The following is a 27,017-nucleotide window of genomic DNA, read 5'->3' as shown; positions in this document are numbered from 1 at the left end:
ATTGTTCTTATTGTGTTAATTGTTTATTTTATTTATTAATTAATTGCAATGTTTTTATGCAATTGTCGGATGACAATAGCTCACATTTAACTCATCTTAATTTTTTTATTTTTTTATCCCATGTATTGTAAATGTTAATTGTTACCTGGTAGTTGTGAAATAACAGGAAAAAATGAAAGGTCTGTAGCATTAAATGCATTCATGCACAAACAGAAGGGCTCCTAATACTGTTCATTCTTTCTGAAGTAACTGTATTTGTAAACAGTATGTGGTCAGTGTGCAACTGATGGTCAGGCGTTTTCATTGTAAAGATTTTCCTCACATGGTGAGGAATAAGGGACGTTCACTTTAATTAGCCTGGTGGGGGGGTTAGTTACTATAGCAACCGTCTGTCTACTGGATACTGATAAAACCACCTAAGGTTTTATTACTTGGATTTATTAAAACTAGCAATAAACAACCCGTATTCGCGTATAAACAAACTAACTTCAAACGAGGCAATAAAACCACAATCAATCATGGAAGATTACAACACTAGAGCTGCGTAGATGGGAGCGTTGTAGTTGTATCGCGTCGCGCAGTGTGTAACGTACAGTGTTGACAGGGCACTGAAGGTCACTTCCTGATTTACTGACTGTCGCACTATGTCCTAACACTTTCAAACCGCTCTGCCTCTCTTTAACTGACGTGTTGTGTCCCTGAAACGCTGTAGTACTCCTACAGGTGGAAATATCAACCTTTCTTACTTTATTTGAGGCGGACCAGTACTTCTTTCAGCCGTGGGGCAGGTGAATTTATCGCTCCGCATGCTTTCCTGGCACATTTACATCGGCGAGAAGATTTTAAAATGGCGGTGGCAGCGTCACAACAGGTAAGATACTTTTCATTAGATTTTATCGCGCTGTTAGCTTTACCCGTACGCAGAAGTTTGAATAAAGTTTGAGCTCTTTCCTGAACCGAGAGACAGTGAATTGCGCCACCAGCAATGGGAAAAGTTTAAGGTTTTGAGTTAAGTTTAGAGCTTCGATGATAAATGAAATTAAGTGTTCATAAAAGCAGACGGCGTTGCATTATAATCATAATAATTATAGTATTTGACGTATTGTTTGTTGGAGGGTCTAACTCTGGAGTGAAGGTGAGGGGGTGATGGACACACACACATCCCTTCACCTGCAGCAGGAACATGGCAGAAGCAGAGAACACGTCCAGTGAAAGCAACACTAACGATCAGAACAACGATGGTGAGTTCAAAGTATATTTGTAGTACGTATGTAATCGGTACATCCTCCAACATCATTTTCCAAGCTATTTTTAGGGTCTTTAGGGTATTGCAAAATGATAACATAATTCGTATTAGTACGCTTATGCTGTGCATCACTAGGTTCTTGAGACAGGTGGGACAAAATTGAAGGAGAAAAAAAAAGGTTTGTCACATGATTATTTTTGATCTGTCTGTTTAACATGTTCAGATGAGTATTAAACTGTTTCAGTATAATCTATTAAAGCATGTAATATTGACAAATTAATAAATGTAGCATGCACTTTAGTAAATTAACAGAGTGGCTTCAAACTTATTTCCAGGGCCATCCATTGCAATATAACTAGACTAAAACTAAACTAAAACAGAAATTCTTGTGATATACAAATATTGTCTATCAGTGATCACAAAGTTATTAGATGCAGTGACTATTTTGTATTTCATCTGTTCTACTTTTCATTTTAGCTTCTTTGGTTTTAGAAATATTTTTCCCATGGGTATTTAAAAAAAGTCTTAGTTTAAGAGCTTTAAGCATGAACCACAACAACCCGCTAGCAGGTTAATCACAGCATTATAAACGTTGATATGAAGCAAAAACGTTTTTAAAAATCAAGGGTACCAGTCTTTGTTAATGTGGGGGATCTGGGGATAGAACTACAATCCCATGAAGCATTGCAAATCAAACGTAGTGTAGCAAAGTACAAATGGACTCTTTTGTTCATTGTTCTAGAAATGCTGTAGTCTGATGTTAACTTTTGTAATCATATAATCTGTCATGCAATTGCAATTCCAATTCCTTAAAAAACAGTTTGTCTTTTGTGCTTTTGAGAACTTGAGGATGCTGCTGATTGCCTTATGAAGGATTGCATCAGAGAGCAACAGTCTCATAGTATTTTGCAAGCATTAACAGCACATGAGCTACTTCATTGCGCTATGACTGTATGATTTTGGTTGTAGGAGCTAATTATTCACTTGGAGAAATAGCTAACTAATTTTGATTCATTGTCCGTGACTGCAGTAACACAAAACCTAAAACTCGAAGACCAAAAATATTTTTTTGAATTTGAGAAATGTAGGCTGGGTCACCTTTGAAATTGTGAAAGCGTTGTTATTTTTCAAGGTGTGTATTGTTGGGCAATTAAACCATTATTGTCTTGTCAAATGCAGCAGTTAAAGATTGCACTTTCAATTGAAGATTTCACGGCTTGGTTATGGCATATTGTCCTCAATCGAGTATTGGCTTGTAGATTTATTTGTTTCGTTTGCAGTAGATGAGCAGCTGCACACACCTGTGACGCACACTGAACCACATTCAATTGGGGAAGCAGAACCAGTAGAGCTAGAATGAATTGTTGCCTCTCTCATTGTATATTTTGCATCCTTATTAGGAACAATATATACATATTTTGTTTGTCATAGTGAGCTGATGTTACTCTATTTTCCATTTTGTTTTTGATGTGCTGTTGATGTGCTACCATGCTGTCCTAAGGGCTCATGCCCTCCACTCTCCAATCATTCATCTTCTATCCTTATTAAATCAAAGAGCAATTTTGGTCCAATTTTGATGGAAGATCTTGTCCGGTAGATTATCAAGGACATTTGTTTCATAGTTTGTAGGGAGTGTTGACGTGATGTTTCCTCAGGCCTTTGGCTCACATTTTAGTCTAGTTTCAGGTTGCTTTCTCTACTCCTGGAGTTGCTTTCTTCAGGTTGCTTTTTCTACACCCAGCTGGAGTTTTCCTGTCATTCTATTGTGGAGATAAGCTGGTCAAGTGTGTTACGACTAAAGGAAGATAAAGGTTGTTGTAGATGTTTTACTCTATGCTCTGAGGGAAGACTCAGAGAAGTGTATACCTAGCCACGCACATTGAGTCTTATCACTCTTCAGGAAGGTCGGCAAAATTCCGAGCACATCTTCTCTTTTAAAGAATGGCTTCAGTGCCGTTCTTTGTTCTTTTATCAGAGTAAAGCTTAACTCCAAGTCTTCCAGAGTCGCGGTCAAAGCTGATTCGAAAGTCCGCTGTTCGCCAGTTTCTGTGTTTACTAGAAGCGCAAACGCAACTCGGCCGTCGTCATTATAGCCCCACCCACCGACTCTATACACGATGTGATTGGCTCTGCAAGAGTTTGGCGATTACAGCTCAGAAGGGTATTGAGAGTTGCTAGACGACACTTGCGGGCAGATTAGATTTGCTACCGCTAGGGTGGGTCTAGATTTCTAGGCTACTCCAATGTACTGTGGTAGAATTAAGGAATTTTCCTGATTGATTTTGAATTACGCATTGCATTTTTTCAGTTTGGGGTTGAAGGAATCTCTAATGCTTTTTCTGTTTCTGGTTTTGTTTTGTTTCTTTCTTTCTGTGTAAGGTGTGATGTATTGAGAATGTATTTATTTATTTTTTAAATATGGGAAGAAACATCTGTATGACTTGATGCTTACAGATATTAGCTTTTTACTTGTAAGGACTGATCAGCATTTGTAATTTGCCTTTCTAGATTCCCAGGTCTCATCAATCAGCAAGTGTTCACAGTGTTTGCGGAGTGCCTCCAAGCCTTACACCCAAAACCATATCAACCATTTCATGCCCTCAGACTCTCAGCATGACTTTCAACATGTCTCCCTCGGCAGCAAATTATTCACTCCATTTAACGGTGCATGTGATGAGGATTGCAGTAGCCTGGCCTCTCAGGACTCTGGTATTCCCACTCTTGAGATCAACCCACCAGAGCACATTCATGCTCGGGTCACCACTGCTGAGCTGGCAGTTCCACCGCCACTTGATGATAATCCAGCAACACTAAATTTGGATATTTCAGATAGCTCCTTACTCAAGTCTTCCACCTTCCCCCGTTGTGACTTTGATTTAGTACGTCTCTACAGTGCAAGTGGGCTTTCCAGTGCGACAGGCAAGGGTACATTAAACCGCAGTGATGATATTTCAGTGTGCAGTGTGTCGAGTTTAAGTACTGAATTTTCTGCCACATTATCAGTCAGTAATGAAGACTTCCTAGACTTCATGGTTACATCTGAGTCCAGCGCTGTTGTTACATTTGAGAATGATGATGTCCTGCACCATTTTGACAATTCACTCTCATCCCCTACTGACCTACATGGCAAGCTGAGCAGCCCACAACGGCAACCAGTAGGGCTCTCTACACCACATGAGGCTAGGCCTAAGAAACTGGGACCACTCGCCAACTTCTTCCACAGGTATTGTGACATTTACATTTGTAATGTTGTTAAACTCACACCAAGAAACCACTGATTGGTTCAGTAGTATTGTGATATGCTTGTGTAAGTTTATCCAAATTTTTCCTACAAATTTTGTCAAATAATGTTGCATTAATATTATTTAACAAGCTTCAAGCTTTTTTCAAATTGACAATTTTTTATTGCAATTTATTTTGCATGTGTGCATATTTTAATCGGTACTTTTGAATATTTTTGAAGATCTTGCAAAATTCATGGCAATCTATGGTTGTTTTAGATAACTTCTTAGTGTGAAAAGCAAAAATGTTTGATTATTGACTTCTTTGGTTTGTCATGGGGTAGCATCCTAAAATATTTTTTTTCTTGTTTTCTGTTTTTCCTTTGAGATTCAGTCCTTTTTTTAGCATAACACCTACAGCACAAGTTGAAATACTGTAGTTGCTGCAGGTGATGTTTCCTAAAGACTGCAATTCTTTAGTGGAACTGCCAACAAAAAAGTATTTTCTAAACTTCCCTTCCTGTCTGACCATTGGCAAAGACCCGCCTCCCTTTAGTTAAAGCTACACTGTGTGATATTTTCCCCCATCTAGTGGTGAAAAGGTATGTGACCATCCAGTGAATAATAGTTTCTGCTGCTCTCAATTTCGATTTCGTTTCAACTCCTACGGTGGCCGATTTAGTCATGGCTTCCAGTTCGACCTCTTCGGTGAGTGTTGCTTCAACTCAAGTGATGAGGTAATTTTTGAAAACTATTATAATTTGCAGTTATTTAATTTACCAAATGATCTATGATCAAATTAATCTATGTACAATGAATAATAGTTTTACGTTTTCGTTATTTTTAACCAGTTCATTGCTAACATCAGCTATCAGGTTCCCAGACGAATGCAAGCTAATCTTAGTAAAGTAACTTTTATCAGTGCTATCGTTATTTTGTATATTGTACGACATCACTAGCGTAATACAAACAAATTATAATGCAATTAAAATATTAATCTCATGTTATCCGTCATAGAACACGGATTTATGTTATAAGGTAAACAATACTTTTTCATCATTGACGCGAGGAAAACTATCCTAGACGTCGTTCTAGTGTTATACACAGCACACCTTGATATAATTAGCCAAGCAACAATAAAACTTCCAATATACACAAATAGGCCGAATTAATATTACCTGTCGAGAAGAAAGCAGGCAACGTTGGTTTTTTTTTTTTAAATCGTTGCTCCTCATGAGCTCTTTATCTTGGAAAGGCCACTCCAATATTTACTTTTGTCTTGTTGATTTGCCTGTCGCGTTGCCGTCTTAATTCTCTTTTCCCCTTCCTTGGCGACTCTGATACATATTCCGCAATTTTACTAGGTCCCCGACCCGGGTCAAATTCTGTAATCAGTTCCGGGACGTGGTTGCTTTCACACAGAAGGCGACCCGGCAATGTTCCGGGAATATTGCGGGTCCGACGTGCAGTGTGAAAGGGGCTTAAGAGTGATCCTCCATCATCATATAGCAGCCTCAAGCAATCCCCCTCTTCACATTCGACACAGTGCCATCAAGTGTAAAATCGAGAAAAGCGAAGCTTGAATTTACGGGTATGTCCCTCTTTGGCAAATGTACTTTCAAGATGGAGGAGCAACATGGCGACCGCCATCCGAACCCTCAACACGTATGTATTTTCAATGGTATATTATAAAATTACGAGAATGCATTTTTACTTGAAAGAAGTAAATATACAGTGATGAGCACATATATTTTTGAAAGAACTAAGTGATTTTAGCTAAGAATAAACTAAAAAAGTCGACAAAGGCGGCAAGAATAAAAATAGCTTGGTGTGAAAATCTTCAAAAATATCCAAAATTACCCAAGAAATATGCACAAAAAATAAGACTGTGTGTCCAGTTTAAGTACTGAGTTTTCTGCCACATTATCAGTCAGTAATGAGGACTTCCTAGACTTCATGGTTACATCTGAGTCCAGCGCTGTTTGAGAATGATGATGTCCTGCACCATTTTGACAATTCACTCTCATCCCCTACTGACCTACACAGCAAGCTGAGAAGCCCTCAATGGCAACAATATTTTTTCTTCTGTCTCCAATATAAAGCAGTATTCTTCTTCAATTTCTCCCTCTGTTCTTAGTATTCATTGAAAAGTGCTAAAATAATAAATGTCTAGTTTGTGGAGTTCATATTGCTCAGTTCTGTTTTTTTTCTTCTATATTTTGTAAGGAGTCTTTTTGCTAAGAGGATGAAGGACACAGGTGCACTGGAAGGACAGCGAGAGCCTGGGTGGAAACCTTTTGGTAAAGTTCCGCATAAAGAACTTTCAATCAAAGACTCAAGGAAAATACCAAAGGTATGTGTACACACCTGCACTCACTCAGACAAGACCTTAAATGAGAAAAAAGTTTTTGTGTGTGTGTTTGTAGTTAGGTTGAGCTGAAATTATGAAAATATAGATTCTGTATTCAGTGCCATCTTCAGCACCAAGTAACCAAGTACTGTGAGGTACTGCTTTTAAATAAAAGGCTGGGATACATTACACAACTTTTGCCCAGATTTTTGCATGGATTTGCAGTCTCAAGAAGTTGCTGAAAATCAGATCTAATCTGCAATTTTTTTTACCTTCAGTCTATGATTACCTCCAGTCGGAGGACATAAGACATGTTTCAAATTTATTTTGAGTCAATTTTAGCTCCGCAGTGGTGACCTGAGTATGAATGTGCTCTGGTGGGTTGATCTCAATGGTGGGGATACCAGAGTCCTGAGAGGCCAGGCTACTGCAATCCTCATCACATGCGCCGTTAAATGGAGTGAATAATTTTAGAACACGTCGTTTTAATGTCATACGTCTCCTAGTAAAGTTGATTTTTAAGTTGACATTACAAATATGCAGGGTAACAACACCTTACTCCCAAGACTGCTTCAAATATGGAATTAGGTATTAACTTACAAGTGAAATATTATAGGCATCCCACCCCAGCAATTACTAACTGTGAAACTATGCTTTAGAATATGTGAGGTTGCCACTTTACCCAGGAAAATAGTATAATGGGTTTTTAATTGTGGATTTCTCTTTTTAATGTATAAGAGGAAAGTATTTAACAATTTCTTGATAAATTCTTTACAACAGCATACAATAATTTAACAATTAAATCATATATTGCTATAAAAACAATGTTTATTTAAGTTAACAAAAATAACGTTATATTTAACAATATTTTGTCTGCGCCAGTTTCCTACGCATTTTACATACTAAATAAATACAGTACAGCGCTTTACACACATTCGGCTTCACACACAACAGCTTCAAACACATTCGTTGGGGTGCTCACAGGAACAGCATTGGCCGATGGTAAGCCGGCATTCTGCTGTATTGCTTTGAAAGCGTCCGTAAGTTTTGCCTCTGTGTCACCATCTCTGTTTGAAACCTGTTGATGAGTTATCATCTGTATGCAAGTTGTGCATTGGTGGCTCCTCAGCGCGGATGAATCTAATGTTTTAAGGATTATGTGTGGCTTTGCTGTTAGTCACCGCACCGGTGTAGATACTGTACTTAAGAATTAAAGATACTATGTCTAGGAGTATAACCTAAAAAAAAAAAAAAAAAAAAAAAAAAAAAAATTTAGCTTTAAGGTTGAACCAATAATGACATGAAGGTGAGTAATTAATGACAGAATTTTTATTTTTTTAATTTAAACTTTTGGGTGACCTAACCCTTTTCCTCTCCTCCTCACAGCAAAGTCTCTTCTCTAATGTGTGCATCGATGTGAGGGCGGGACAATAATCCCTCTCCTCCAGCAGCCTCACTCACATGAGATTGTGAGAAAACATGAGCAAACCTTAAGAATCTATTCAATTCTTGTTGGACAAAATCAAGTCCTGCTCTGCATTTTGAGAATTTTTGAACATTTTTGATAAAGTTTGCAAGAATGCAAGAATTAATCGAATGGCTTTACATTGCTGTCTTATGACATTGTTTTGAATGGGGCTTTGTTTCCTATGGACAGGGAGACAACAGGCCTTCAATGTGCTTTAGGTAATTTGACCCCCTCTTGATTCAGCCTCCCTGTGTCCATCTAGATTTCACGCACCTCCAGCTCCTACCTTTTATCTCTCCTTTTTGTTCTCTGCTGCTGTAATGTAAGATTGAGGTATTGGGTGACCGAGTTGCTGTTTTATTTAGGCTCCGTAGCAGTGGCTCCTAGAGAGAAATTAGTTAAGATAAACTTAATATTGTGTGCTTCCGTCCTGCCTCAGTGCTTTTAACTATGAACATTGCAGTATTTTACCTGCTGCCATTACTAATTGTAAGTTCTTAATGGCTAAAAATGTGTGGGATTGTCTGACCGTGTGGTTAGGATATGTTTTCTTTTATTTTATTTGAATCAGTGGAAGAACTGATGACAAACAGGCCACGTGAAAGAGATTATGCATCATCTTTGAACAGGCATGCGCAGCGGAACACAGAGCACACTGATCGCATGAAACTGCCGTGCTGAGAGCCTTGTGCTCCTAATAGCTGGAATCAATTAGTATGGCTGCCTGTAAATCATGGATCCTCTCTCAGCACTGTGATGATGACGAATAACATTAGCATGCACACACACACACATATGGACACAGCAGGAGCAAGGGACAAGATCGGATCCTCTGCATCCCTCTGATGTAGGCCCTCCCAGTTTGGTGCATGTTTGTTAGGACGGAGTTCTAGAGAGAAAGAGGGCAAAGAAAAACAGTGTCAGGTAACTTAGCAGGAGTGAGACAGCAATAACAGCAGAGGAGCAGGAGCACAGTAGTATCATGCTACTGTTTCTCAGGGTGTGTCCCATATTCCTTGCATTCTTCCTCTGCTACTGTGCCTTGCCTTTCTTTCCACAAGGCACTTAATCTTATAGTTGTGAAATACAGCAATAGTAGAGTGTGGTGTCTGAAACGCTGGATTCTGAATGTCTCAACAGCACTGCAGCGTTCATGGTGAGTTAATGTCTTATTCATTTATTTTTATTTCCCCCTCATTGTTTTCTGTCAGATAAATAAGAAAAGTTGAGGGGAACAAGAAGAGAAAAACAAGAATTTGTGGGGAGGAAATGACGTGGAGCGAGAGATTCTGTCGCAGCAGGTGTACCTGGTGTCATGTGTGAGCACATTGTCTGTTTTGTTGAATTATATTTTCTTAGGTTTTTTGTTGTTGGCTGTCCCACATTTGCTCTTTAAACTAATTAAGAATTTCTTGACTAATCTTATTTAATGTCCTTTTCTTATACTTATTTGGCTCATAGTTGGAATGTAGGTCATTTTGTCTAGTAATCTCAGAGAGAGTGCAGTGTGGGGACAAATTAAATATTTATATTCACTCAGTTCAGTGCCCAATAGTGTGCGTGCTTTCTGACTGCATAAAACAAAACATATTCCTCTATTATCATGTTGTATGTTATACAGATCCAACCGATTACCGGTATAGACCAAATCAGAGAATTTAAAAATGGATGCAGTGCAAGATATCACAGATTTCTATTCATGATGTACAGTGTGTGGCATGAGACATAAACAAAACTAATACTGTAAACAGTACCAAGTTGTTCTGATTTAATGTGATTTAATATATTGTTTTTTTGCTAAGACTGCTGCTCAGTCCCTGCTGGTTTGAGAACTTCTGGTTCCATTTGGTTGTGCAGGTTGTGAAGAAAGTATTGTGTGGCATGCGTTGATGTTTAAGCATGAGTTACATCAAGTTGTCATGCTTAAAGCCTTGAAATGCATTATTTAATTATTATTTTAGGATGATCAAAGCTTCACTATGTACATTTTCTAATTTTCCATCCGCTAGAGGGCACATATTAAAAACAAAGGCATAGTTTGATGACTCCAAATTTGAGCGCATAATCTTGGGACATGTGGTTTTCATCTCACAGCCGGTAGAAAAGACTCAGGTAGAAATCAAGTTCATGGATGCGGTTATTAACGTTACTGTAGTATGAAGCAGAGCAGGATCGACTGTTGAGGGAGCTGAGCAAGGCCGCTGGAGCGATTGTTGCCGATCACGACTCGCAAGAAGCAGGACTTTTACTATGACGGGACACAGTCACCGGCGCTATTTCTGCTTTTCCCGTCATAAGTATGAAGGAACGCAGCTCTGTTTAGCATTTAAGTGTGTTTAAAATGATGTTATAACGTTACTCTGTGCATTCGCTCAGCGGCTGCTGTGAAACTTTTTGCACACTGCAGTAAGAGTAAAGCATTTATAAAATAAAACCGGAAACCAAGGTAACGTTGATATGACGCCATTGACAGGCGACTCCCTCAGACATCTCTGCTCTTTGGTTAAAATAGCAATTTTCTCACAATTTACAAATAGTTGAAAACATTTGGGAGATTGTACGAACTCAACTAAACAAAATATGTAACACTGGCCTGGTGGTTTTTGGATATTTTACTGCAAAAATACTACATAGTGCACCTTTAAGCCTTGTTACCATAATCCAAAAAAAAACATGTGTGTGAGATCATATGATAACGTCATTGTATTAATCAGATCTAAATCAGACTTTCTATTGAGAATAACAAAAAATATATATATACAATATGGCAAAATGTGCATTATTGTTATATAAATGTCACATTGCAAAAAAAGGGACCTCAATACCAGGTGTATACATGTACAGTGTCGGTTATTGCTGCTAATGACTGAAATGTGTAAACAGGTTTTATTCATAAGATTTAAAACATCACAATAATAATTTGTATAAACTTGCTTATATTATGTATTTATTTACAGGAATATGAAAGGAGAAGTGGACACACAAGCAATTCCACATCTCCCAAGAAGAATGTAAGAAAGAACCTGGACTTTGAGCCACTTTCAACCACAGCCCTTATACTGGAGAACCGACCAGCGTGAGTGTTTTCGTGTGTGCCTATGTCTCTGTAAATGTGTTATGTCCTCCTATCCTTAAACTTCTCATTCCTGTATAATGGGCCAAGGCTACCATAGCAATCTCCAAAAACAAAATGAAATCACTTCTATCTTACATGCAATGCTATACCATTTTCTGACAGGTTCACAGCAAATGTTTCATGTGTATTATGTGTGTATAGAGACAATTAAGGTCAATAAATGATTTATAGATGTAAAGTTTTACAGAATGTAAATGTGTATTGATAGTTATTTTGTATCTGTTGTGTAGGAATCTTCCTGCAAAGTCTGAGGAAGAAGCCCAGAAACACAGACAAGAATATGAGGAGATGGTGGCTCAGGCCAAGAAGAGAGGTGGCTTTCTTTTCGTGCATTTATTTGTTGTATATATTAGTGCAGGGTCCACAGTTAATATGTGTGCAACAACACCTTTGGAAGTAAAAATGACCTTTGGCGAGTCTATAGGAATAATTTCTTCAACCATAATAATAATAATAATAATAATAAAAACGGTAGGTAAGAAAGCTTTATGGCCAGTAAATAATGCTCAGTTCATCACTGGCAGATGTTGCAAAAAGTTGGATCCTATTTGAACTTGACAGTTTGAGTGTTTATGTGTTTAGTTTTGTGTGCTCTAGAGGGCGCTGCTGTACAAGATGAAATCTAATGCAGTTAGAGACAGATTCTCTCTCTCTCTCTCTCACACTCTCACACACACACTGTTTGTGTTTGTTCTGTGCAGAGCTGAAAGAGGCTCAGAGACGGAAAAAACAGCTAGAAGACAGGTGTAAACTGGAGGAAAGCATCGGCAATGCTGCTTTCACATGGAGTCACGAGATACTGCCCAACTGGCAAAGCATGTGAGTCAGCACACAAATATCATGGACACTGACACAGTATAGACACACAAACAAAAATCACTTCTTGACATTCCATATAATTAAATAACAGTAAATACATAAGTTGCTTAATATTTTTTAATATTAAAAATCTTAATATTTGGCAAGAGATTAATTGACATATGCAAGATTAGTGAGAGAAGTGGACTAGAAGTTAGTGCATGTGTGCTGATATTTTGAGCCAAGCTGCTCATGCAAGCTATGTGAGTTTGAATTTAGCTTGCAACATTTCAGCTCCAGGTCTTCCTTGTTATATCATATCTCTATTCTGTCCCTACAAATAAAACATTAAAATGGATAGAAGTCCAAAAATGAAATAAGCAATGTAACAATTAAAAATGTGCTCAGAGAAACACAGTCATACTATATATATATATATATATATATATATATATATATATATATATATATATATATATATATATATATATATATATATATATATATATATATATATATATATATATATATATATATATATATATATTATGTTTTGCACTTTCTTTCTCTTAACCGTTTCAGGTGTTCATCTAAGCGGGTGAGAGATTTATGGTGGCAAGGCCTGCCACCAAGTGTGAGGGGCAAAGTCTGGAGTCTAGCGATAGGAAATGACCTGAACATCACAGATGGTATGAATGCTTGTTTTTTATGCTTTATCACACAAAATGTCATGCATTCTGCATATAAACACATACAGGAGGCACAAAAGACAATACAACTTTTACAATTTGGACAATTACTTTGGATTTATTTTAAATCCGAAATTATGAATAAAAAATATTTTTTATGTGTATTTTGTTAGTAATTATATAAATCGCTTTGCATTAGGGCAGCACGATATATCAAAATATTACAAATGTACATATCACAAAATGCATATCGCAAGCTTACACTAGAAGGATTCTAATTCTTCAAAAGATTATGAAAAGTTTTAGGTTGACGCAGACAGCGTATATTAGACTGGACATATGACTGTTGCATACAAGTGACATGCTCAACATTATTAGGCGCAATAAGCAAAGTACTCATGCACGTAGGAAGATGCCTCTTGGACAGTGATATCGAATTTAGTTCTCTTATACGGCTAATATGGACAAATACACAAAATTGTCAAAATGCCCGTCTTAGTGAGTATTTACATGAATGCTTATGTTGGGTCTGTGTAGCTTTTAAAGTGACAGCAGCCTACAGTACTGCGGGAAGTAGAAGGGTGTCTCAGAGCACATAACATTACAGAAATAAAGAACATAAACAGCTTAGAGAGCACTGACCTGTAACACCTGACTGCTGCTGATTCAGCTGTGGCGTTGGTAGTGGTGCCATTGAAACGCATTAGAGCCACAAACCACTCCGACTATAACTTCACTATAATGTTAATTATTATTAATCAAAACACATTAACAATAAAACGGTATAATGACAAAATTATATATATATAATTATTTGTTTAAATTATTTGCTTAAAACAAAAGCTTAGTTTAGTGTTTTATTATTTTTTAATAAAAACAACTTGCCTGACGTGGTCATACTCAATTCTAGTCAGAATATGAGTCTGAAACTGCTCCAGTGGGCTGTGATTATGGGGTGTGTTTCAACCGAACCAGGAAAGACCTCACCTGGATAGACCTACAACCAATCAGAGCAACGAAGCGTCGTCAATAGAGCTCAACTGCACTGTGTTGCCAAGTCCGTGTTTTTTTTCCCCGCCGGTTGTTTTCTATGTCCGCGGGTTGAAGCGACTGTTATGTGATATATATACCCATAAGTGCGAATTTTAGCTTGCAACCTTGCTAAAATAACACATGTTTTACCCCCCAAACACCATTTTTTTCCGGAGAACCACCCCGAGAGAAGCTATTGTTTAGGGCTAGTAGTTGGCGGGTTTTGTTGTAAAAACTTGGCAACCCTGTCTGCACGTGCATTGGAATAAACAATCTTTGCCGGTGTTGTAAAAAAATAAAAGAATTGAATTGAGTACTTACCCAACATGATCATTTTTGAGAGAAAGATTTGAACAAATATAATCCAAGCCCCTTTGATGACGTGCATGATTACGTTACTGTTGATCATCGGTCCGTCATCGTCTCAAGCCCGCCCTGATGATTTCATTGGTCCGAACAGTTCGGGGATAATTACTCCTCTATGGAGCAAGGCCAGACCGAACTGCCCGACCTAAAATTTTTGTGGATGTGAAATGCTACTTTTATGACCAAATGTTCTTGTTCACTTTCACTTCTGCCATTGTCCTGTCAGTCATCGCTCCTCACATTTGTCACTTGACTCCTGCAGCTCTCAGATATTGCAGCCTAATAACCCTCCTTCCGTCTATGTGCGTAATGTTAATCAAACAACAAAAGACAGAGAAAATCACACTTCTCTTGAAGGAATAACTTTTTTAGCTTTAATAAGAATCAGTATTTTATTTATACAGTGAAGACTAAGCAGTGTTTCAATTTTAAATTTGATTTCGGTTTCCGTTGTTAAATAAACCTAATGTAGGCCTGCCTGAATCCCTAAACCCTCTGGTTTACACTGACATTAAAGCTACATTGTGTAACTTTTTTAGTTTATTCTTGGCTAAAAACACTTAGTTCTTTCAAAAATATATGTGCTCATTAATGTATATTTACTTCTTTTAAGGTATAAAGTATTCTCGTAAGTTTATAATATGCCATTGAAAATACATACGGGTGAGGGGTTTGAGTGCCGGTCGCCATGTTGCCCCTCCATCTTGAAAGTACATTAGCCAAAGAGGGACATACCCGTAAATTCAAGCTTCGCCTTTCGCGCTTTAACACTCGATGGCACCGTGTCGAATGGGAGGAGGGGGATTGCCATGGTAATCTTGGACTAAATCGGCCACCGTAGGAGTTAAAACGATATCAGAATTGAGAGGAACAGAAACTAATATTCCTGGATGGTCATATACCTTTTCACCGCTAGAGGGGGGAAAATATCACACACTGTAGCTTTAAAATGACACTTACTTTTTATGTAATGCTACATTTAAACCCTGCTGTTTACTTTTGGAGGTTTTAGGGATGCTTTGTTTATTTTACACTTTCCAAAGTATTATTGTATTGAATATAACATTATTTAATATTGCACTTTTATCAGGCAGTCCTACGCTGTATTGTGGTTTTGTTTCCTTCATGGTATTTCACAAGCATCCTGTGGTTTGATTAGTCATTTTAAACTTTTCTACAAGTGCCTAGTTAACAAAAACACATTGCATGAATAATTTATTTGAATGCTGCATTGACGTCATATGGTAATATAAAAAATGTGTGGCCATTTGCCGTGAAGAACCAGTGTTGTGGTTTAATTTTTTTTTAACATTTTCATAATAATCATGAGTGGAGAAATAAAGAAAGTTTAGGAGCAATAATGTTGAATAGCAAATTAGTCTTGACAGGTTTACAAGCTGGGTACTTGTATAATGAGAGCTTGGTACATTTATTGGTTGTACATTCCCAGTATTATATTTAGTCAATAAAGACTCTCAGAAATCAGAAACACTCTTCTAGTCTTTTAGATCTCGAAGCAAATTTGATTCATGAAAAGTTACATTTTATAACCTTACTGTATCACTAGCGGGTCAGATTACAATGGAAATAATGTAAATATGAAATAATTTGAACTTATACACAAAGAAAAAATGATGTGTTATTTGTGTTTCAAATAGAGCTGTACAACATCTGTTTGGCAAGAGCCAAGGAGAAGTGGAATGCATTTGTAGCCCCTACGGCTGCTGCAGAAACAGAAGTTGAAGGTGATTGCTTTTTTCTTTTTTAGTTTTTAATTATTTAAGCTTTGTTTCTCTCCTTCCACTTTTTTGCTTTATTTTTTTTTTGTACTTTCATGTTCTTTTGTAACTAAAAATTGCATAATTTTCAGATAAAGGATTGTCTCATGCTGATCGAGAGGCCAGTCTAGAACTGATCAAGTTAGACATTTCCAGAACTTTTCCCAGTCTCTGTATATTCCAACAGGTAGGGTGCATTGCTGTTTCTGGTGTTTTATATAATCTGCTGACAATTTAATCATAATTATTTTTTTGTTTTTAAATGTACTTTTAGGGTGGCCCATACCATGATGTATTGCACAGCATTCTGGGAGCTTACACTTGCTATCGTCCCGATGTGGGATATGTAAGTAACCAAGCTTTTTTGCTCAAGTAATGTCTTTTTTAATTTTTTTTCTGTTCTCTGCACCACTGCACTGTTTATAAATAAAACCCCTCTGTGACTATCTTAACATCAGTTTGCTTTGAGTATTGACTCATATAAAGAGATGTTTACTGAGTAAAACAGAAACTGACATAGATATTGTGTTGTGCAGCTGGTTTGCTGGGGTATGATGAGCAGTATTGTTCCAGCTATTATGCACACTATACGCAGAACCCTAACCCTTACTCTGCTGCACATTTGAGAACACCGCAGCAATGTGTGCTGCACAGCCCTCTTACATCCTGCTCACAGACCACAGCATCAATTGTTGGGTCAAGGGGCTTTTGCACTTACACCTCCACACAAGGTATTATAAAGAGAACTTAAAAATTACAAGGTAAATTAAAGTTCCCCTGTAGTTAATAATTGGATCCCTTTTAAAACTCATCTTTGATCACCAAATGCAGTATAAAAAAAATCTTGTGATAATAATTTCTTCATGCCTCTAAAAGCTTGAATACAGCTACGCCCTTGCTTAATTTAGTATATATGCTGACTGTGAATAAGCAAATTAACCCTGCCTCTACTCACTCACACCAGCTCAGAATTCCTGATCCACTCTGTCAAATTAACGGAAGTTAACCCTGCACAATGGCAAGTGGAAAATAATACAAGTTTAATTCAGCAATATATGTTTGAACCAGAAACTGGTTCAGATGCTTTGAACAACTGAGAAGAACGTCAGTGGAGGCAGCAAGGCATATAGTTCATCATAACGTCATACACATGATTCACCTGCTATACTGCTAATTGTAAATCTATAGGGATAGCCTGGCTTCTCTTGAGACTCCCCTGTTTTCGCAGCATAGTAATGATGATAAGCTAAAGCCTGCCCGCAAGTTGACGTGATTGGTTACAAGAAGGTTGTGATGTAGAGAATGTGATTTTAAACCACGTCTGGTTCGATTCACTGTGGTTTTAAAGAAAAAAATCCTCAGCAATGATATTGACTTATACATTTGCACATGGTTTATCTTATAGCATATTAAACATCATATAGACCTATAACATTAAAAACTAATTTTTCACCACAGGGGACTTTTATGTTACACTGCTTTTCTGTAAATCTGTCACACTCCCAATTAATACCTTATCTGGTATGACGCAACAGTTTAAATTAGAATATCTCTAATATAATGTAGCTGCCTAGTTTAATACATTTGCATTTTATGATTTTTTTGAGGAAAAAAACTTACATTTATTAATTATTTTTTCATGCTACCTTATGAACAACACTCAACTGTTGAACATGACTGTTATCAGGGAACAGTGTGGTTACTCTGCGTATATGCTTATCAAGTTTAGTTTAGAAACGTGGCACTGATTTGACATGTATGGGGTAAAGCGTGTTGTTTTGTGGTTAAGAGATGTTATTTTTGAGCTGATAAACATCACTCGTTTATCAGCTTGAGCTCTGCATCAAAGTCACCATGAAATAAAGATTCCTGTTTTTATGGAATATTGCTGAATCTATAGTAATATATTTATCTGTGCATTTATTTTTAATGTTTTATTAATGCACGCTTTTAATCTTTAATCAAGATGCCCCCTAGCCTAGAAATCTAGACGCACCCTAGCGGCAGCAAATCGAATCTGCCGTGAGTGTCGTCTAGCAACTCTCAATACACTTCTGAGCTGTAAAAACCAAACTCTGGTCGGGCCAATCACATCGTGTATAGAGTCAGTAGGCTGGGCTTAACATAATGTTGGCCGAGTTGCGTTTGCGTGCTATTAGTAAACACAGAAACTGGCGAACGGCGGTCTTTCGAATCAGCTTTGACCGCGACTCTGGAAGACTTGGAGTTAAGCTTTTCTCTGAGAAAAGAACAAAGAACGGCACTGAAGTCATTCTTAAAGGGGGAAGATGTGATCAGAGTTTTGCCGACCGGATACGGCGAAAGTTTAATCTGTCAATTAGCTCCGCTTGACCTTCTTTATTGCTCTGGTTGGTTGTAGCGCTGCTGTTAGCGCTATCCAATTGCATGCAGAGGGAGTTTAATAGACAACCGTTTATCCTGCCCCTCAGATTGAGCCCTATCAAGGGTGAGTTTCCAGACCAAACATCTTGATGTGGGTCTGGCTTGTCAGGCTAGATGCCCCCCCCCCCCCCCCCCCTTATTGCAACGACTTCTCTTGATGATAACATGTTTACCAGCGCAAGGATGGGACAACCTGTCACTCACATGAGATCACAGCAGTAGCAAGTCACATTGATACAATCAGTTCTCAGTGGACAAAAGGGACAAATAATCTGCCTACTTTTTCTTCGAGAAGCCACTTTACTATGATATGTCACAATAGATTATTCTGTTTCATGTCGACTTTAAAGATAACTCCTCCATTATGTCTCTGTAATGTGTTTCCCCCCATCTGTTTTCATGCATAGGTGCAGGGAATGTCCTTTATAGCAGCAGTGTTGATCCTCAACATGGATACTGCTGATGCCTTCATTGCATTTGCCAATTTGTTGAACAAGCCTTGTCAAATGGCTTTCTACAGAGTGGACCACAGCCTTGTGAGTTTTATAAGTAGTCTTGAAGTATTTTGAGCTGGGAAATCCAGTAATAGTATTCACACAAGACTCTTCATATGCTCCTGTTTTTTTATATCCCTAGATGTTGACATACTTTGCAGCATTTGAAGTGTTCTTTGAAGAAAATCTACCAAAGCTTTTTGCACATTTCAAAAATAACAACCTGTCCTCTGATATTTATTTAATTGACTGGTAGGTTACTTTGTTTCTTGAAAAGTTCAGTTCATATACGCACCCTTGAGCCTTGTGAGATATAGATTCATTTATTAGAGGTCTGCTTTTGTCTGTGTAGGATCTTCACCTTGTACAGTAAATCGCTCCCACTGGACATTGCGTGTCGTGTGTGGGACGTGTTCTGTCGTGATGGTGAGGAATTTCTCTTCCGCACTGCATTGGGTATCCTGCATCTTTACGAGGACATCCTCACACACATGGACTTCATCCACATCGCTCAGTTCCTGACGCGCCTGCCGGACCACATCACTGCTGAAGAGATCTTCTCCAGCATAACCACCATCAGCATGAACAGCAAGAACAAGAAATGGCCACAAGTGCGCATCTTTTTCTAAACAATCTCACATAAACGCATCACGTAGTGTATATGTAATGAATGCATACACTGAATTATACAGAAAGATATATTATCACCATTCAAACATATGGTGTCTGTATGTTTTTTGTTGTGTTTTTTTTAAGGAAAAATGTCTCTTATGCTTCCTATGGGTGTATTTAGTATATTTTAAAAACAATAATATTGTGAAAAATTACAATTTAAAGTAACTCTTTTCTATTTGCATATACACTCACCTAAAGGATTATTAGGAACACCATACTAATACTGTTTGACCCCCTTTCGCCTTCAGAACTGCCTTAATTCTACGTGGCATTGATTCAACAAGGTGCTGAAAGCATTCTTTAGAAATGTTGGCCCATATTGATAGGATAGCATTTTGCAGTTGATGGAGATTTGTGGGATGCACATCCAGGGCATGAAGCTCCCGCTCCACCACATCCCAAAGATGCTCTATTGGGTTGAGATCTGGTGACTGTGGGGCCATTTTAGTACAGTGAACTCATTGTCATGTTCAAGAAACCAATTTGAAATTATTTGAGCTTTGTGACATGGTGCATTATCCTGCTTGAAGTAGCCATCAGAGGATGGGTACATTGGCCATAAAGGGATGGACATGGTCAGAAACAATGCTCAGGTAGGCCGTGGCATTTAAACAATGCCCAATTGGCGCTAAGGAGCCTAAAGTGTGCTAAGAAAACATCCCCCGCACCATTACACCACCACCAGCAGCCTGCACAGTGGTAACAAGACAGGATGGATCCATGTTCTCATTCTGTTTACGCCAAATTCTGACTCTACAATCTGAATTTCTCAACAGAAATTGAGACTCATCAGACCAGACAAAAAAATTCCAGTCTTCAACTGTCCAATATTGGTGAGCTTGTGCAAATTGTAGCCTCTTTTTCCTATTTGTACTGGAGATGAGTGGTACCCGGTGGGGTCTTCTGCTGTTGTAGCCCATCCGTCTCAAGGTTGTGTGTGTTGTGGCTTCACAAATGCTTTGCTGCATACCTCGGTTGTAACAAGTGGTTATTTCAGTCTAAGCTGCTCTTCTATCAGCTTGAATCAGTCGGCCCATTCTCCTCTGACCTCTAGCATCAACAAGGCATTTTTGCCCACCGGACTGCCATACTGGATATTTTTTCCTTTTCACACCATTCTTTGTAAACCCTAGAAATGGTTGTGTGTGAAAATCCCAGTAACTGAACAGATTGTGAAATACTCAGACCGGCCCGTCTGGCACCAACAACCATGCCACGCTCAAAATTGCTTAAATCACCTTTCTTTCCCATTTTGACATTCAGTTTGGAGTTCAGGAGATTGTCTTGATCAGGACCACACCCCTAAATACATTAAAGCAACTGCCATGTTATTGGTTGATTAAGGAGAAATTGAACAGGTGTTCCTAATAATCCTTTAGGTGAGTGTGTTCAGTGTCACATGATCCTTCCGAAATCATTCTAATAGGATCAAAAAACATTTCTGATTTCTGACTTGTTAAATTGATGTTGTTCTGTGGAAATGTTTTTTTCAGGATATTTCAAAGAATAGGAAATTCAAATTAACAGTGTTTATTTGAAATGTGAATCTTTGTAACACTAAGTATGTCTTTAATGTTGCTTTTAATGCATACAATTAAACAAAAGAAAAGAAGAATTGACCCAATAAAAGGGTCTTAATACCTTTTAAAATGTAATTAATTTAGTTTTATTGAAAACTAATAATTTAGTTTGAAATAATTTAGTTTTATTAAAATAAATTTTAATCTGATGGGACTTTACAAGTATTTTCCCCCCCTCTTTTGCTCCTCTAGGTTCTTCAGGCTTTGATGAAAGGACAAGACCGGGGCAGTCCACTACTGAAACGCTAAGGATGCATCCTCGTGTTCTTTTCCAGCTTACAGAGACTAAGAGAGAAACTCATGTTGACTCTGCACACCTCGGGCACCTCATCAGAGAATATCAGTTCCAGTGACCACTGTATGTGTCCTCTTCCATACAAACTGAGGTCACAGGGCTGGAACGGAGACAACGTCACATGAATGTACACTCCATCTCTCAATTAGGTGTGTGAGTTTGTGAAGCTCTAGACTATTTCATGCCTCTTTCTGCTATTTACACCTTTATCCTTGACTTTATCCTTTTCTCTCCCTCAGCTTAAATATTTCCATTTAAGGGAAATAAAGTAATATATATTTTGCTGTGGTTTTCTGAGATTTTAATTTGTTTGTTCATGTTTTTAAAGTGTAGAAAAATACTGACCTCTGAGTGACCTTCAAAATCTGGGCGTCTCAAAGGGAGTTTTATGTGTTAAACTGGAAGTGCACAAATCATGAGGTTATATTGTTTGCTAGGATGCAATGTCAGTGAATCCCACCACTGTTTATCACTTTTTAATCCAAGTTTCTTCTCAAGAACTATCATTTATTCTACCTCTTGTCTGTTCTCTGTTGCTGTCCTCCATCTCACCAATGTCTTTATTTAAAGATTTGAGTGTGTACTGGAAGATATTTGGTGTGTTGTGGTATTATGACTGGATTCTTTCTCTTTTTTTCTTATGGAAAATATTGTGCCAGTCTAAATCCAAACATGATGTTTCTTATATACCAGTTATAGCGTTTCTAAAGTTTGGCTTCAGTTTACAACAGAAATTTAGTGTAATGAATGTGGCTTTAACATTGTGGTGCAAGTTGGATCTCAAAGAGGTTGAAGTGTTAAAAAGAAAGTAGATGAAAGATTACGTATAGGAAAACCTGCAGGTGGTGTTGGTTTGGTCCCATACAGCTCATCTTAACGTTGTTTGACCTAATGTCTTTGTTAATCAAAAAGAGACTGCGGTAAATTATTAAGGCATCAAGTCGAGATTAAAATCAAAGACACAACCTATTCAATGTATGAATTTGAATCAAAAAATATATATACCATGTTATAGGACTTTATAGTTTTTGCTTGTTTTGTGTAAATAACAGTAAAAAGCAGTAAAGCAACCTAATTTATGGGACCACAATGTTACAGCAATAACAGCGTTTTTCACTTCTTTTTTTTTTTTTTGGTTTGACATTATAATGTTAAACATCCAGATGTTTATTTATTATATCGATTCGATTTTTTTTATTTTATTTTTGTGAGAAAAATATCTTAATTTCATATGGAAACTGAGTGTATATCGTATGTGTGCATGTGTCGACATATATCAGTAATATGTAAACAAGCTATGAAGGCACTGCAAAGAATATTGAAAGGCTTGTCATCTTGCACACCATGATGTAAATTTATATTTAGATATTATCTTGATAATGTGGGGAGATTTTGCTGCTTTTTGATCACTGTGATCAAAGGAAAACCTCCAACCTTTTTTGTGGTTCAAACCACACTAATGCAATAAGCTGCTTTGCACATTTTCTTTTCTTTTTCATAGATTTTCACGATCTTCTTTACTATACTCTCTACTATTTCATGTTTCGTTTCTTGTTCATTAACAAGAACCCCAGGAATTCATTTTATGTTAATGTTGGCTGTTTGCATGACCATAATCTGATTATTCGTTGCCCTCAATTCAAAAGACAATTTATGTATAACAATAAAAAAAAAAAAAAAGTATTGTATATCTGGGATCAAGCACCAGAAGTTGAAGTCTTTGTTAGTGTCCAAAACTTATGAAAACATACATAACACAAAAAAAGAGTTGATGTGTCCGGTTGTGCAATCAGCTATTTATGACTTAATGTACAATAAAAAAAAAGCCATTACAATCTTAATTGTAATTATAGAGCTGACTTGTGTGTGTAAACAGTCATGTCATGTTGAGTTCTTGAGTGCGCACATCATCATAAACAACTAACTTCTGCTGTTCAGAAGAGCATAGGGCATCCAGGAACATGTTGATAATGAAGTGCAATAATGTATCGTGCGTTGTATTTATGTTAGTGTTTTGTTTATGTGGAAATTAACCAAATGGGGTGATAAGATGAAGGCAGTAAAATGTTCAGTGTGTCTATGCCTATGTATGAATAACTGGCCAGTCGGCACTGTATAAGCATTCAAATGCAGACTGTGCATGCAAACCCCACACTTGAAGCTTTCAGACGTTATTTGAGTATGCATTGATGCAGCTCGCACAACACGCTTTGACCGTGTCCTTGTTCTTATGTTTGTCATAAAATGCTGCCTTTGCTTTTGTTGTGTCAATATATAAATAAATAAACTTGAATATATTCATGGTGCTTTGTCTCATCACCTCATTAATGTTCACATTGAGAATAATAGCACTATAGACCCAAGATTAAGATGATGAGAGATTTGAGGTGGCGTTTTGCTACATGAAATAACCACAAAACTGTTTCCTGTAAGACATGAGCATACTTTTGCAGTTATGATTCGCAGTGGAACATTTTCTCACCTATAACCTGCCCCTTTACCAAAACCACACTGCCCCCTCCCCTTCTACCTTTATAGACCACGGTAAAGTTTGTAGGGCATTTTCCTGTTATCAGCATTATCTCGAGAAGCAAAGATCTGCAGCCATGCGTCATTATTGTCTTTTTCTTTTTATTGGAATTCTGGCTGTTGCATTCCTCCAGTCTGGTGTACTGGCCAACAGTAAGTCAAACTAAACCTTCATTATTTATTTGTTCAATGGTGTGAATTAACAGTCAAAACAAAAATTATTTAGACACCTTCAAAAAAAAAATCTCACAGTTTATTCGCTATAGTTTAGAAAATGGTAATAAAATATGACGTGTCAGAACAAATTAATCTTGATAATGTCAGATAACTTTGATGTAATGGATTACAGTCAACCAATCAGTTGTCAGCTGTTAAATTTAAGTACACAATTAGATAATATGTCAACCAATGACCAAGCAATGCTTCATTTTGTTCAGTCTGTGGTGTAAAAGGTCACTTTAGCAATTAAAGAAAAAACACTTAGGCCAAACATGGTCAGGTCAAACTGTCTGAATCATTTTTTTCCCAAATTTTTATACATTTTACTGGTAGTCCACTGTATGAAGAATTTTTGGATATATCATTTCTTTTTCTATCCTCACTTACATAAATTAACTAGTGTCCTGCACCCACTAGTAAAAAAAATAGTTATATGGTTTCTGAATAATTTTTGGTTTGACTGTTTCAACAAACGTTTTTTTTTTTTTTTTTTTTTTTTTTGTGGCCGTTGTGACAGTTAAACTAATTTCTAAACGTGAATAAGTGATCTACAATTTACAGTGTGATAACATTTAGGTGTTTCATGTTACAGTGGTTATTGCATAAATTAATGACATTTTTTCAACACAGATGCCAATATGCCAACCGAATGCTGTTTTACCCATTACGCGAGAAAAATCCCCATCACTAAAATTATTTCCTACATAGAGACGAGAGTGGATTGCAACAAACAAGGAGTCATGTAAGTTTTTCCATTGTCTGTTTTAATTTGCATTCCTTTTTCTGAAAACAATAGATGTAAAAAAAAAAATATATTAATAATATGCAATTTGTCATCATAAAGATTGCTGAATGGAAATGATTTGGATTGTGTAGTCTATGTATGTAAGATTTCTGTGTTGAGTAGTTGAGTAACTGTGATCTTTTCCTTTCAACAGCTTTATCACACAGAAGGGTTTTCGCATCTGTGTGAACCCTGACATGAGCTGGGTGAAGAGTGCCCTTAAAATAATGGATGATCGTGATCTGTAGTGATGCAGCTGTGGCGATGATGTGCATACTCTAAGGAGTGATTTAACTTGTTTCTTAACTGAAGAATTAGCTCATTAACCTTCTTCCTATGATCTGTCTTTTTTCCATTATAATCTGTGGCATAAGGACAAGTAACTGCATAATGTTTTCTGTTTGAGCTTAGCATTTCTTTAACATTGTGTTTAAGTATGTGGAAAAAAGTTATACCTTGCTACTGTAATTTTACTTTTACTGTAAAGCACTGCATGTAAAAAGACAACATGATTTATGACTGTTATTTTTTTTAACATGTAGGCTTAAGAAAGAAATATGTATTAAATAGTATATGATGCTTGTAGGATGCTCTTAATTCTAATAAAGTGTTACAGATCCTTAAAGTTACAGACCCCTCAATTGTACATCAACAGCAGAGCTTAAATAGAGTTTTTAAAACAAGAAAATCAATCAAAACCAGTGTTGGAAAAAAAGTCAATAAATACAATAAAATGGTGACAGAAAAAAAAACTTAAGCCAACTCTTTAAAGCATTTATATTTAGTAATGAATGAAAAAACATGTGTTGTCAATGTCATTTATTGTTAGGTGTATCTATGCATATTTGTGTCATCAATGTAAGTGTGAATAATTATTGACCTATTAACGGGCCCTTTTCACATTTTTGAGTTTCTGAGAAACAGAAGTAATCAATTTTCAAAAATGGGGAAAAAAATAGAGAGAGACTTATAACGGCAGTCAGAAGAGAGAACGCTATCAATTTTCCCATCACTCCCACAGCCACTGTATTAGAAACACCCTCACAGTGGCATTAACTAGTTTCTCATAACTTGATGCAAAGGTAATAGAATACAGTTATAAATGTACATACATTAAAAACAATGTTTTAATATAAAACGTGGCAGGATTTACGATGTTGATGACAAGTTAAAATGCGTCATCACTCACAGTCTGTGCAAAAGATCCACTTGGCTTTTGTATAGGCCTAGTCAAGAATAATTTATTCACCAAATATTTAGTATTGCAAAATAAATGTGTTGTTGCTCATTTTGCCACCTGAAGTCTTTTAGTCAAAATACTTAATTAAACATATAGATTTCTAAAACAACATGGTTTGTGGTTTAAACTGGTAATACTAAGTTAAAGACAGAACTAAAATATCCCAGCCAACATGTCCACATGGATTTTAGGCATGGGTTATATGGGCGTCATCTAGGCATGGGGTCAGAGTAGGGGTCACACTTTAATGGACTGAATGTAGGCTCCAGCTTGATTGAAGTTGTGAAACCCAGTTAGGTTGCCTATTATTGTTTATTTAGGGGTCTCAAATGGGCCATATTTGGGATATATTAGACAATATTAATAATGAATTTTTTGCAGCTGATTTAGTTTATACCATTATCAGCTGATTTTATGATTTCTTTGTTTGCTTAGGTACAGGTGGTTTGAAATTTAATTTAGCATATTAGTTTAGTATTTGACCCTCTGTAATCTTTGAAGAAATTAATAATGGAGCCCAATTTTTAACCCACTTCTCAAGGCCTCATTTGGGTTGCCCATGCAGGGTCCATGTGACAGCCCATCAAAACCCCACATGCTCACATGGAAATGTTGGTTGGGGTATTTCTTCCAAATTCAAACATTAATCTAGCATGAATCTCTCATAGACACTATTTTCTCCCTAGTCACTACAACTTTTAGCATTACATTTTC

The 27,017-nt window shown here is 37.1% G+C and overlaps 2 protein-coding genes across 3 annotated transcripts; both read left to right on the top strand.

Moving 5' to 3' along the window:
* Positions 1-416: 416 nt before the first annotated feature.
* On the top strand, positions 417-23,836 carry tbc1d14 (TBC1 domain family, member 14). Of its 2 annotated transcripts, XM_067438887.1 has the most exons (15): positions 417-871; positions 1,116-1,241; positions 3,755-4,469; positions 6,694-6,820; positions 11,243-11,361; positions 11,652-11,734; positions 12,123-12,240; positions 12,802-12,908; positions 15,965-16,051; positions 16,177-16,271; positions 16,359-16,430; positions 18,895-19,023; positions 19,124-19,233; positions 19,334-19,592; positions 21,429-23,836. In XM_067438887.1, exons 2-15 carry the CDS (start codon positions 1,184-1,186, stop codon positions 21,483-21,485), a joined length of 2,136 nt encoding a protein of 711 aa, XP_067294988.1. In that variant the 5' UTR covers positions 417-871; positions 1,116-1,183; the 3' UTR covers positions 21,486-23,836. The 2 variants fall into 2 exon arrangements, with proteins under 2 accessions (XP_067294988.1, XP_067294997.1); XM_067438896.1 differs by lacking the exons at positions 417-871; positions 1,116-1,241; positions 3,755-4,469; positions 6,694-6,820 and adding an exon at positions 8,388-9,441.
* Positions 23,837-24,081: 245 nt separating this feature from the next.
* Positions 24,082-25,688, top strand: ccl36.1 (chemokine (C-C motif) ligand 36, duplicate 1). Its single transcript, XM_067438909.1, has 3 exons — positions 24,082-24,213; positions 24,910-25,021; positions 25,218-25,688. Exons 1-3 carry the CDS (start codon positions 24,138-24,140, stop codon positions 25,309-25,311), a joined length of 282 nt encoding a protein of 93 aa, XP_067295010.1. The 5' UTR covers positions 24,082-24,137; the 3' UTR covers positions 25,312-25,688.
* Positions 25,689-27,017: the final 1,329 nt, after the last annotated feature.

The sequence above is a fragment of the Pseudorasbora parva genome, chromosome 1, assembly GCF_024679245.1.
Source record: "Pseudorasbora parva isolate DD20220531a chromosome 1, ASM2467924v1, whole genome shotgun sequence".
Taxonomy (NCBI): domain Eukaryota; kingdom Metazoa; phylum Chordata; class Actinopteri; order Cypriniformes; family Gobionidae; genus Pseudorasbora; species Pseudorasbora parva.
This window is presented reverse-complemented; position numbering and strand designations above follow the sequence as displayed.

Excerpts from the sequence above, each read along its gene's own strand:
- tbc1d14 (XM_067438887.1), top strand. The coding sequence starts at position 1,184 with ATGGCAGAAGCAGAGAACACGTCCAGTGAAAGCAACACTAACGATCAG. Across the intron at positions 1,242-3,754 it reads TAACGATCAGAACAACGATG|ATTCCCAGGTCTCATCAATC; the intron begins GTGAGTTCAAAG and ends TTGCCTTTCTAG. Across the intron at positions 4,470-6,693 it reads CTCGCCAACTTCTTCCACAG|GAGTCTTTTTGCTAAGAGGA; the intron begins GTATTGTGACAT and ends ATATTTTGTAAG.
- ccl36.1 (XM_067438909.1), top strand. The coding sequence starts at position 24,138 with ATGCGTCATTATTGTCTTTTTCTTTTTATTGGAATTCTGGCTGTTGCA. Across the intron at positions 24,214-24,909 it reads GTCTGGTGTACTGGCCAACA|ATGCCAATATGCCAACCGAA; the intron begins GTAAGTCAAACT and ends TTTTCAACACAG. Across the intron at positions 25,022-25,217 it reads TGCAACAAACAAGGAGTCAT|CTTTATCACACAGAAGGGTT; the intron begins GTAAGTTTTTCC and ends TCCTTTCAACAG.